Source organism: Gracilinanus agilis, chromosome 3 (assembly GCF_016433145.1).
Source record: "Gracilinanus agilis isolate LMUSP501 chromosome 3, AgileGrace, whole genome shotgun sequence".
NCBI classification, from domain to species: domain Eukaryota; kingdom Metazoa; phylum Chordata; class Mammalia; order Didelphimorphia; family Didelphidae; genus Gracilinanus; species Gracilinanus agilis.
In genome coordinates, this window is record NC_058132.1 from 649943496 (window position 1) to 649955995 (window position 12500).

Genomic DNA, 12500 nt, shown 5'->3' on the forward strand with positions numbered 1-12500 from the left:
AGGAAAGGAAGAAAAAAAGAGTGAAAGAGGAAAGAGAAGGAAGGAAGGAAAGAAGGAAGGAAGGAAGGAAGGAAGGAAGGAAGGAAAAGAAAAAAGAAAAAAGAGAGAAAGAGGGAAGGAAGGAAGGAAAAAAGGAAGGAAGGAAAAAATTCTATCCAGTCGATCATAGTTGTCTCCTTCTGAGACATGGTGGTGATTTTTTTTGTTGTTTTTTTTTTCCCTCCTAGGGGGTAATTCCAGGACTGCCATGGTGGCAGCCCTGAGCCCTGCAGACATCAACTATGATGAGACCCTCAGCACCTTGAGGTAAGATCTGGGACAGGATGGGGAAGAGGGACCATCCATGCCCTCTATGAGATCAGGAGAAAGTGATGCATGTGACCATCTCAAGGAACTCCACCCCAGTTACATCCCTCCAGCATTCCCCCATCTACATTTATTTAAAATCCAATAAATGTCTCCCCTCAAAACTCCCTCACCCAAGATGTGAGCTCAGGGCTATGAGGAAAAATGCTAAGAGCAGGTCTTTACCCACTTGGTCCCATCCTCCATCTTGCCTATCCCTCACTGGAAAGCACAGGGGCTTGTCTTGGTTGTAGCAATAAGCCCAGTTGAAAGAGGAGGGAGCAGATGGAAAGCATGGAGGTGCCACAGAAGGAAGAGGCTTGGGCGAGGGTGGCAGCTCCTAAATCAGAGGCATCGTCATGGGTCACCTGGTGTGAAATTGGCCTCATCATAAGAACGTTAGTGATCAGCTTGGAGTTAGCCAACTTGGATTTGAATACTTATTTTCTCACAACCTTTGTCATTGTGGGCAGATCGCCTCATTTTCAGAGTGAGGCTACTCTACTAGGTGGCCTTGAAGGTCTCTTCCAGTCCTTGGTCTATGATTCTGAGCAAGTCACTTCCCTTCTCTGTGCCTCAATTTCCTCAATTGTAAATTGAGAGGGTTATGCTGAAGATCCCTATTCCTATATTCCAGGTCCCTTTCTCTAAGCTACATTCCTCTGTGTGTGCGTGTGTGTGAATGTATTCATACATACATGACAAATAGCCCTTGAAAGCACACCATAATCTCACCAATAGCTCTAGAGTGATTTTTTGAGTCAATGGAAGGTAATTAGAAGTATTTGACATGACGTGGGGCAGCTGGGTGGCTCCCAGGATGGAGAGCCAGGCCCAGAGATGGGAGGTCCCAGGTTCAAATCTGGCCTCCAAGCTATGTGACCCTGGGCAAGTCATTTAATCCCTATTGCCCTTCGCACTCTTCTGCCTTGTAACCATTACACAGTATTGATTCTAAGACGGAAGCCAAGGGCTTAAAAAAAAAAAGAACAAGAATATTACACGATCTAAGCAGCAAAGACTATCTAGGAGATGACCATCTCAATGTCAGGACACCTCTGGCCAAACCAACCATATTCCTGCCATTTGGGTTCACTCTGACTCTATCAATTGGGTCTTTGCTCTTATAAGTAAGTGGTCTGACTGTCCACAGGCAGCTGATTCGGAAATGACTCTCCCACCAGTAATGAGTCATTTCCTGTCTCTTAAAACAGAATCCCTTTCATTTTGGTGATGTCATTCAGTGCTTACTCGGTCCAGCACCTTCTGGATCAATTCTCTAAGAACATATTCCTGACGAAAGGGCCCACTGCCTCCCTATAGGCTATCTGTCTTTGGCCTTTTGCTTTCCTCCTTCTTCTCTTTGCCAAGATCCCCTGTTCCCTTTTTTGAACCAGTCGCTAAGTATGAAAGTAGATTGAAGTTTCTGTGTAAATGAAATTAACTCTAGCCCATTCATAGTCAAAACTCTACTTACCCAAAGCATCTAGATTATATCATCCCCACCTCCCTCCAAAGGGGAGGGGAGATAAGTTAACCACAGTGACAATAAGTATCAAATCAAGAACAAGGGACGGCCCTTTGGGCAGTCCAAATCAGTGTAGAGGCTGCCATTTGTCCACTTGAATTAGAGGTGGACCCCCGGGAAGTGATGAGAGACGCTATCTCTTTAAATACGTGGGTTACAACCTGGTAAAGTTAGTTGAGGAGTGGAAGGAGTTCCGGAGTTCCGGCTTTGGACTTGGGGCTAAAAGTGCTCGGCTGAGACCTCAGAATGCTTCCCCTCTGAATGGTCACGTGGGTAAGTTAGGCTGACTTCCTGGTCTACCTTGGCGTTTCCAGACTCTGCCTTAAGTAGGCTTCTAGCCTCTCTGATGAGGGTCTTTTTGAGTTGCCAAATTCCTTTAGTGTGGGAGTCCTCGACATCATCATCATCACCATCATCACCACCATCATCATCATCATCACCATCATCATCATTATTCATTGGCCCCTTTGGCGGCAGCCTGGTGAAGTCTCCGGACGGCCCCTCAGAATCATGTTTGTTGCCTTCACCGCTAGCTGCAAGAATGATTATATTTCATAGAGGTTCAGGGAAATAAAGAGGTCATTGGTTTTCCCCATCCAAGTTCATGGATCCCCTGCAATCTGTTCATGGACTGGATCCTTGGATTCCATGAACAACTCCTGCTCTGGTGTGTGGGTTTTACTTTTTTAATTAATTCTCTTAAGTCTCTGAAGCTTCGTGTTCCTTTCCTTCCTAACGTCCTCATTCTGGAACAGTTATTTAACCTCTCTGAGCCTCAGTTTCCTTCCTCAACTCTAAAATGAAGGACTCTGAGGCCACTTCCAGATCAAGACTTGGGATCCTATGGTGGTGGCGATGAAATGCTTTAGGTCCACAAAGATTCTCACGTGGCTTCTGGCTGCTGAGAGCCTCTCTAAGATTAACGGGCATTGTCTCGTCCACTGAGCCCCTCTCGTCTTTGCAGATATGCTGACCGAGCCAAACAGATCCGGTGCAACGCTGTCATAAATGAGGACCCCAACAACAAGCTCATTCGGGAGCTGAAGGATGAGGTGGCTCGACTGAGAGACCTCCTGTATGCCCAGGGGCTTGGGGACATCATCGACAGTATGTATCTTGTGACCCTCTCCACTCCCCACGGTCCATTCTCATCGATGAGAGTTCCATGTCCCTTAGTCGAAGGGCTGGGGCAACTGGACCTTAATAAAAATCCTAGCAAATTGAGACATGAAGCACTCTTCCCAAAGGAACCCAACCTGTCCCAGGGCCTTCTCTGGGAGCCTCTCCTTCCCCCTCTTCCTCTATCCCTTCCTCCCTTCCTTTCTCCTTTATTCCTTTTCTCCCTCCCACTCTGCCTTTGCATCCCTTTACTGCTACATGGCCAATGTTAGGCTGTGTGGCCTGTCTACCCCTGTAAGTGTACCTCCTGGTTCCAAGGGATGAAGTACAATCCTTACTCGGATTCTTAGGACTGAATTGGTCTGTCTTTCAAGTAAACCCCCATCTTTTGGAGGGGAAAGTCCATTTTTAAAGTTGAGGGTTTCCTCCCAGGTCCCAGGACTAGCCTTGTCACTAATCAGGTATGGGGGTAGGTGCCAAAATGGTCGAGAAAGGTCTTACCTAAGAGACAGGGTTAGAGCTCAATGGAGCTCTGGGGGTGGGGGAGCAGGAGAGCCCCAGCATGTCACCTGTCCTGAGCAGGCACCAAATGAAATAAAAGCTTACGGCCACCAGCCTGACTAGGTTGACTTTATTGGCTTCAGCTCCCAAGTCCTAGAGAGTTAAACCTGTTGTTGTTTTGTTCTCTTTGTCTTTCTTGCCCACTCTCCCTTTCCTTGCCTCTCTTAGCCAACACTGTGCCCGGAGGACCTAAATGTGTGTATTTCCCTTTGCTGGTATCTCTGTGTGCTTCACTGCTTCTGAGAGAATCAGTCATTGGCAGGAACATAAGTACAGCATGGGATGGGAACCCCTAGATGGGCACTCCAGGGCCCAAGATCATGGCCCTGGCATCTGGCCTGGCATCCCCATGGAAATGAATGCCTGGCCTCTTACTGTCATCGTAACCCCTTCCTGCCACTTTCTTGCATCTCCCTCCAAATTTCTGGCCTAGAGGATGAAAGAGGGGCAGTCCAGAGCCAATTGCTCTACCAATCACTCCCTGGGTGAGCTTAGAGAAGTCACTTGAACTTTGGGGGCCTCAATTCCCTCATGTCAAATGAGGAGAGTAGACAAAATGACTTTCTAAGGTCCCTTCCAACTCCAAAGGCTTCTATAACTGTAGGAAGTGGAGGGTGCTGGTGTTTTTAGATCTAAAAATTGGGGCAGGGGCATGAAAGTCTAGACAATAGATGAGTGACATCCTTGTTTCTTTCCATGCTGGCCCAAAGGGCAAAACTAGGACCAATGGATGGAATTTGCCAAGAGACCAATCCAGCTCTATGTAAGAAAAAACCCACTAACAATTAGAGCTCTCCCAGAGTGCAATGGGCTAGCTTGGCAGGGTGTTCCTACTCATTGGATAACCACCTGCTCTGGGCATGAGAGACAGGATTTCTGCTCACCTTTCAGTTGCCCTCTAGGACCCCTTGGAGCCCTGGGAGGATTTATGGACTAGGGATCAGCCAAGCTCAAGGCTGATCTCTTATTCTCAGGGACTCCATTGCCTGCTCTGATTCTATAGGGCAGGAGTCCCCCTTATTTGTAGGGAAGACTGTTCCTTTCTGCCAGTGACCTTGAGGTCAAATGGCAAAGTCTGTGATGGGGAGTAGAAGAGATATTGTGAGGTCAAGCAGTGGCCAGGAAAGCTTGGGGAGAAAGAACTTGGAGTTGCAAACATTTTCATCAGGGAGGAAGGAGGGCATGCCTGGAATCAAGATGCTATCATGGCTGCCTGTTGGAAGCTGGCTATAATTCAGTTCAATTCTTTTACAAGCATGAATTAAGCATGCCATATTCAGTATTGGGGATAGTGAGATGAAAAATTGGATCTTAAGGCCCTTATGTTCTAATCAGGCCATATGTGGCTATTAAGCCTCTGCTATGGACGAGGTTCCATGCTAGGTTCTGAGAATTTAGAGACAAAGAAAAAACAGACCCTGCCCTCAAGAGGCTTATGTTCCAGTTGATCAATCAAGTAATCACTGAGGACCTATCAAGACCCAGCTATGTGCTATCCACTTGCTGGATTCTGGGAAATACAAAAGGAAAACTCAAAAGGACTCTGTCCTCAAGGAGCTTACATTCTACTGTAGGCTCAACATGCATGGATTTGGGGAATTCCAAAGGATTTTTGTACATTTGCATAGTGGTTCGAGAGCTGCCTTTGCATTCAAGTTCCAATTCTGACATGCTCTAGCTATGTGACGCTGATTTAAAAGTAATTTAAACTTGAAAGATTCCAGGAAACTCCTAAAGACTATGTTTTAGACTAGGTGGCAACCTGCATCAATAAAAGGAATCTTGTCACCTGGAAATTCCCCATACTAATGAAACCACAGCTTCCTGTCCCTCGATACAAAATACTTGCCAGAGGAAGAGAGAGCATTCACAATTAGATAGAACAGGAAATGTGGCCCAGAGAAGGTGGAGCTCGAACTAAATTTTGGAGGAGCCCAGGGACTCAAAAAGGTGAGAAGATGATATCTAAGCCATGATCATCATTTCTCTCTTTTTTTTAATCTTTCCCTTCCATCTTAGAATCAATGCTGTGTATTAATCCCAAGGCAGAAGGGTGGTTAGGGCTAGGCAATGAAGGTAAAGTGACTTGCCTGGGAGCACACAGCTAGGAAGTATCTAATGCCAGATTTGAACCCCAAAAGTCCCATCTCTGAGCCTGGCTCTCAAACCACTGAGCCACCAGCTGCCCCCTTGGTAATCATTTAAAAAGGAAACATGAAGGGTTGGGGTGGGGAAGTGGCCATCAGTCACACTGACTACATAGCTGGGGTCCTCAGACTACTTCAGGCATCTCCCCCCTTCAGGAGCTCATAGAAACTTCTGGTTTCTCTGAAAATTTCATTGGAGGTGGGAGGTCATGGTTCAGTTTAAGCAAGTGAGCACTGAGGTTGGAAATTGGAGAAACACCCTCAATGGTGGTACCAAATGATGAGTTCCTCCAGACAAAACCTTCTCCAGTTGCATGTTCTTTGATGCTGCTGAGAGACATGAAGTAAAATTCAAAGCATGTCTCTTCACAAAAGTCTTCTTCTTCTTCCTTATGGTCATGGCATAGAGGTGACCCCAAGGTCCCCAAAGGGTGTGCAAATAAAGGAGGTCTAGAACTTTCCACCATGCAGGAAAGACCCCCATCAAATGATCCCCAAACATTGAGGAAGCATCCAATACGGTCATCCCCTAGTCCAGGAGATGTTAGGGCTCTTTGGTGGAAGTGTAGCCCTGGGTGAGAAGTCTGGGGATTCTTGCAACAAAAGTAAGCCTGATGGATCACAGCAATAGGAAGCTCTGGGGAAAGGGAGTATTGGCTGGACTTTGCTAATACTGATCAGCATAATAGTGGAAGGACCAAACCCTGCTCAACTTTTGACCTTGGCATCTCCCTTATGATCCACAGCCAAATCTTTCTTACTGAGCCCAAAAAGACTATAACTCTGAGAAGGGAGAGAGTTCCCAAATTGAATAAGCTTGGTCTTAATCAGTACTTTAATAAGGACTCCTTAAGTGTCCTTGAATAAGCCTGGGCAGAATAGGAATCATAGAATGGTAGAGTTTAGAAGGATCTATGGAGATCATTTAGTTCAATCTCCCCATTCTAGAATATGAGGAAATTGGGGCCCAGAGAGTTTGTGACTTTCCCAAGGAGACACACAGCAACTTAGCAACAGTTCTGGGACTAAAACCCAGGTCTCCAGAGTCTCCCAGTCCAGCACTGTCCCATCCACTACCCCCGATTCTGGGTTCCTTCCAGAAATGATTTGGGTCCCCTCTCCAGAGCCCAGAGATTACAGAGGGCCATCTGGTTTTCCAAAAGATTTTGGTGAAACAATCTCCATGCTATAGCTATGTTTGCTGCTGTTGTTGCTGCTTTTGCTACTGCTGCTCCTGCTCTTTTTGGCATCTGCTAGGGCTGGCATGGAAGCTAGTTCTCTGGAGAATTTATGCCATATGGCTATAGAGCTATTTGAGGAGGGGCCAGCACCTGCACTGGGGAACTATCTTTAGGAGATACTACTGGTGCTAGTAGTGAAGGACACCAAGGAAGTGATGACAGTGGCATTAGATATGGAAACCATCTTTCTCATTCCTAGCTGAAGCTTGCATGGCAGATGGTCCTGCAGTCAGACGGTCCTGCAGTCAGATGGTCCTGCAGTCAGGACCTTTTGTGGATTCAGTAATGGTGACCAATTGGGATTCTACCTTAGCTGAGGGGCAAAGCCAGAATCTCTATCTGACTGGTCCAGAAATTCAGTCTCTGATCCCCAGCCCAGGAAAACCTGAGGGCTACATGCCCAGGTGCTCGAATGCCTCCTTTGGGTGACCCAAGTGACAACCAAAAGAAGAAATCCAGAACATAATTCTCTGTCTTGTCTGTGTTGGAAACTTGTCTGAAGCCTCATTGGCTCACAAACTCTGAATTTCTGTGCTTTTCTGAATTAGATTCTTAGTGCTGCCCCCAAGTGCATGGGAAGGTGGATGGGATACCTCAGATGCTGAGTGCTGTCAGTTAGAGAAGGTGCTGAACATGGAAAGAGGAAGAGGAAAGACACCCTTCCCAGGTCCTCCAGAGTAGTTTCCAAGAGGGACTTTGTACCTTTCTTTAGCATCCCAATGAAGTAGATTTGGTCATAGAACATGACACAAAGAAAGCCTAGAGCCCTGGAATCTAAATTACTTCCTCAATAGGCTAAAAGCCCTTCTCACCAATAGGAGCGACTGAGGCACTAATCTCAATTCCTCCAGGAATAAGGAAAGAAACTGGAGAAACAGCCAGGAAACCAAAGTGATCTCACTTTGGCTTAATGAGGTTCAGGAAGAGAGCAGATGCTGCCTAGGAATGGGGGAGTGCCTGGGAGGCAGCTGGGAGGTGATGGGGGAGGCAAATGTGGTAGAAAGAAGGAGGAAGGCAATTTGAGTAGATAGGAGAGGGAAAAGGAAGGGTTCTGGGTGTCCAAGTCAAGTGCTGAGGCTTGCGAGCAGGCAGGCTTACATTAAACAAGGCCATGAATGGCTAGCACAGATGTGAAGGAATACCCTTTATGTGCCAATTCTGGGAGAGGCCAGCCCTTGCCATGCAATAATGAAGCCTAGCTGGCTTGGCTACAGGGTGAGCTCAAGAGCGGAGAGCTTGGCTGAGCCATTGGCCCCGAGGTATGGAGACAGAGCGAGAGTTCTCTGGGTGAAATCCGACATGGACCGGCTGGTAACAGGTATGGCTATTGAGGAAGCAGTGACTGCCAGGCGCGAAGGCTCGCTTAGGTGAGAAGGTGAGGGCAGCCTGCCCCAGGCTGTGGTAGAAGGAGATGGCCCAAAGCTAAATGAGTTGCAGAGCCAATGAGAGGCCAGCCAGGACATGGCAGGGGTGGCTGGGTGCCTGCTTTCTTTGTTTTCATTTTTAGCATCTCTTGGCTTCTCTTTGTTGCTTTTTCCCAACTACCTTTTTTCTTTTTTTCTGCTTTTTTTCCTCTTCCTTCTGTCTGTCTGTCCCCCTCCTTCTTCCTTTCCCCACCATAGACATGTCCGACTTTGAGAACAATAATGGTAACCCTGGCGTGGCAGAATTGAGTCAACGCCCTGACAATCTCTCCACAGTGACCAACGCCTTAGTGGGCATGAGCCCCTCATCCTCCCTGTCGGCCTTATCCAGCCGGGCTGCCTCGGTGTCCAGCCTCCACGAACGTATGCTGTTTGCTCCAGGAAGTGAAGAAGCCATTGAGAGACTGAAGGTGAGTCAAGGGAAAATTCTCCAGGGTGGCTAGCTGGGTGCAAGTTGGGTTCTGACCTTGCTGAAGCCAATGAGATCATGATGGAGCATTAGACTTGCAGGCAGGAAGACCTGGGTTCTAATCCTGCCTTAGGTATTAGATAGGTTATCTTGGTAGAGTCACTGATCTTCAGTTTCTTTGTCAATAAAATGGAGATAACAGTAGCACCTATCACATGGGGCTGTCATGAATATTAAGTAATATAATGCAATGCAAGGCAAACCTTAAAGTATTCTATAAATGACAGCTAATAGAATTATTTCAAGGACTGCAAGAAATCCATCAGTTCCTCATTACACATTTATTAAACCCCTACTGTTTGCCAGACACTGTGCTTGAGGCAAAGAAAAGGCAAAAATAACCTTGGTCTTCAAAGGGCTTCTTTTCTAATGGGAGTGGCCAATGTAGACAAGCAGGATGCAACCATTCCTCCCACTGAATGAGGGCAATAATAACCCATATGGATGTATATCTGGGGCAGTGAGGTGGTGCCTTATGTAGAACTCTAGGCTTGGAGTCTGGAAGGACTGAGTTCAAATCTGATACCCTCACACTGAGTGACCCTGGACAAGTCACTTCACCTTTATTCACCTCAGTTTTCTCATCTGTAAAATGAGCTAGAAAAGAAAATGGCAGACTACTCCAATATCTTTGCCAAGAAATCCCCAAATGGGGCCAACAAAGTTGAAACGACTGAAATATTGAACAACTAGAAGGTACTTATGGGATATTCAAAGCATTTGAAAACTAGCCAAGAGGAATCTCATGCCATACATGCTCCCAGATAGCTCCTGGGATTGGCTCCATCTTACAGATGAAGCTGAAGCTCAGAGACATTCAACCACTTGCCCAGAGTCACACAGATAATGCATATCCACAAAAGGATGGAAATGCGTCTCTTCCTGACTCCGTATCTAATGCTTTATGGCTCCTGCCAGGTCTAAGCTCTGGGCTGGACCATCAGAGAGGACAATAGGTGTGAGGATTCCGCTCCCCAGGGAAACTCAGACAAATCAGCAGGCTTGAATATCTGCCTCAGTGTCTCCCTGATATTTCTGGGACCAGCTAGCTAAAGTCCCTGCACAAGAATTTTCCTGCAACCAGGTAGTCTCACTCATCAAAACCAGTGCCCATGGGACCTAATAGCCAATAAAGGCAGGACTCATGGATGGTCTGTGAGGCCTGCTGCCTGATTTCTGGCTGCCCCTGAGAGAACTGAACAATTCCTAATTTATATGATCATAAGAAACTTGAAGCCAATATATGACTGAAGGCCTCCTCCCCTCCCCTTTATTCCTACAGCTAATTCTTCCCAGAAGTCAATTTTATATCATTTTGTAAGAAAAGGCCTTTTTCATATTTCCTTCTTGCTTTGCTCGTTCCATTCATTTCTCTTTTCCTGCCTTCTTTCCAGCTTTTTTTTTTTGACTCATCCTTTACTTTATCTTAGACAGAGTCTAAACCATCCAGAAGGCCATTGAGAAATTCAGCCAGAAATCGCTTTCACTCGCTTCGTCTCATATCCCCTGTTGGCTAGGAAATACCCAGAAAGTTGACTCTTCTTAAAACAAAATAATTTTTTCAGCTAGCTAACTAGTTGGCATTGCCTAGGCCTGGCATCAACACCGGCTCCTTTCTGGGCATCCTTCATTGTCTCTTCTTTTGCCTGGGGGGGGTCCTTCCCTCATTCACCTTTCCCAAACCCCGTGTCCCTCCAGGAGACGGAAAAGATCATCGCTGAACTGAACGAGACCTGGGAAGAGAAGCTGCGCAGGACAGAAGCCATCCGCATGGAGAGGTGAGCGGCCTGACAATTACGAGCAACCAGTCTAGGGCCCTGGTTGTACTTCAAGGGGAACTGAGGGCTCTGTGCTGTGGAAATGGGCTACACAACAGCTTAGCTGTTAATTATTACCAAGCAAGTGATGACACGCTCCACGGGGATGGATCGATAAGAGGTAAATGCTATGATGGCACAAGTTAAAGCATCCTCAGGTGCTTTGCTTTCCCAAATGCTTGCCTCTGGTGGAGGGATTAAATAGATTTTCAAAGAGGGAGGGGGGAAGATGGAGCTAATTTGGCTGAGGTGGATGGATGGGACCTTAAGAGTATCCGTCCCATAAATCCGAGTAGTTAACTGTGGGGCAGGATTCAAATCTGGGTCTTGCCCCTGAGTCTAGAACTTCTGAAATTAAGTAGCCATGGGGCTATGGACAAGTCCAGCAAACTCCTACTCTACCACACTGCCTCTGGGACGCCCCTTCTTTTTACAAATACAGGGACCTCACAAAAGTTCAAAGCAAAAAAAGCTAGTTCAAGGTAAATTTGGGATAAAGACCCAGATATCGCCTGTTTCCTGAAATCCAAGCGTATTTTGCTCTATGGTTGGTTTAGATTCAATATAACATCTCCTCTTTCCACTAAGAACCCAGAACCCAGTGCCTTCTGCTCACAGCAAAAACAAACTGACTGCCCTAAATGAGGCTCCAATTTCAATCATTCTAGATGCATATCACCAGTCAACTTCAGCAACTAACCAGAGTCTCTTGGGTAATTTGTTTTTAAAATTCTCAACCAAATTGACTAAGTTTCCTAGCATTTATCAGCTAAGGGTTTGGACTCCTGTCTGTCTTAGGATCCCTGACCATCCAGAAATACAAAACACGGGATGATGTTAGCAGATGGACATTAGAAAGAAAGGATTGGGGCAGCTGGGTAGCTCAGTGGATTGAGAGCCAGGCCTAGAGACAGGAGGTCCTGGGTTCAAATCCAGCCTCAGACACTTCCCAGCTGTGTGACCCTGGGCAAGTCACTTGACCCCCATTGCATACCCTTAACACTCTTCCACCTAGGAGCCAATACACAGAAGTTAAGGTTTAAAAAAAAGAAGAAAAAAGAAAAAAAGAAAGAAAGAAAAGATAGTGAGTGGTATGCTTGGTTACATGTAGACTCCCTTAAAGAAAACCTCAGATAGAAAATGAGAGCTCTCATTTGTGTGGACAGATCTGTGGATAATCATTCCCACTGCCAGTGAGAGGGGGGAACACCTTAAAACAGAGATACTCCCCTCCCATAGTCAATAAATCATTATAGATCAGCAACAAAGGTGTTATGGTCCTCCTTGAAGGAACTTTCATTCTTGACTGGAGGCAGCATAATACAAAGAAAAGAATACTGATCTTGGAATCCAAAGTCTTGGATTCAAATCAGAACTCAGAAGCTTATTAAAATTGCCTTTCATCCCTAAGTCTTTGTTTCCTTATCTGAAAAGTGAGGAGGTTGAACTAGATCAGAGATTCTTAATCTCGGGGGTCCCTGTTGTTATTGTTGCTTTTTAATCTGTTACTAGCTGTATTTCAACAGAAGTGCTTTCCTTTGTAATCCTAGGAGTTCTCTTTTCTGCATTTAAAACCATGATTTTGAGAAGGGGTTCTTAGTCTTCACCATCCTGCCAAAGGCAAGGGAGGCGATGACACACATAAAGATTGAGAAACCCCTATTCGGGATGGTCTCTAAGTTCCCTTCTAGTTGTACATCTCTGATCCTCTGTTGCCTGCCTTCATCAGATTCCATCTGAAGTTTTGTGTTTAGCTTTGGGTACCATATTGGAGGAAGGAAATTGATAAACTGCAGAGAATACAGAGGAGGGACAACAAAGATGCTAAATTGCCTTGAATTCATGCCAC

The 12500-nt window shown here is 46.1% G+C and overlaps 1 protein-coding gene across 1 annotated transcript in view; it reads left to right on the top strand.

Annotated features, from left to right (window-relative positions):
• KIF1A (kinesin family member 1A) overlaps positions 1 to 12500 on the top strand; it is a 164583-nt gene that overhangs the window by 46512 nt on the left and 105571 nt on the right. The window contains exons 7-11 of the mRNA XM_044669519.1: positions 228 to 306; positions 2838 to 2980; positions 3722 to 3748; positions 8564 to 8775; positions 10533 to 10612. Of these exons, the coding sequence (XP_044525454.1) occupies positions 228 to 306; positions 2838 to 2980; positions 3722 to 3748; positions 8564 to 8775; positions 10533 to 10612 (541 nt within the window). The remainder of the gene's footprint in view (positions 1 to 227; positions 307 to 2837; positions 2981 to 3721; positions 3749 to 8563; positions 8776 to 10532; positions 10613 to 12500) is intronic.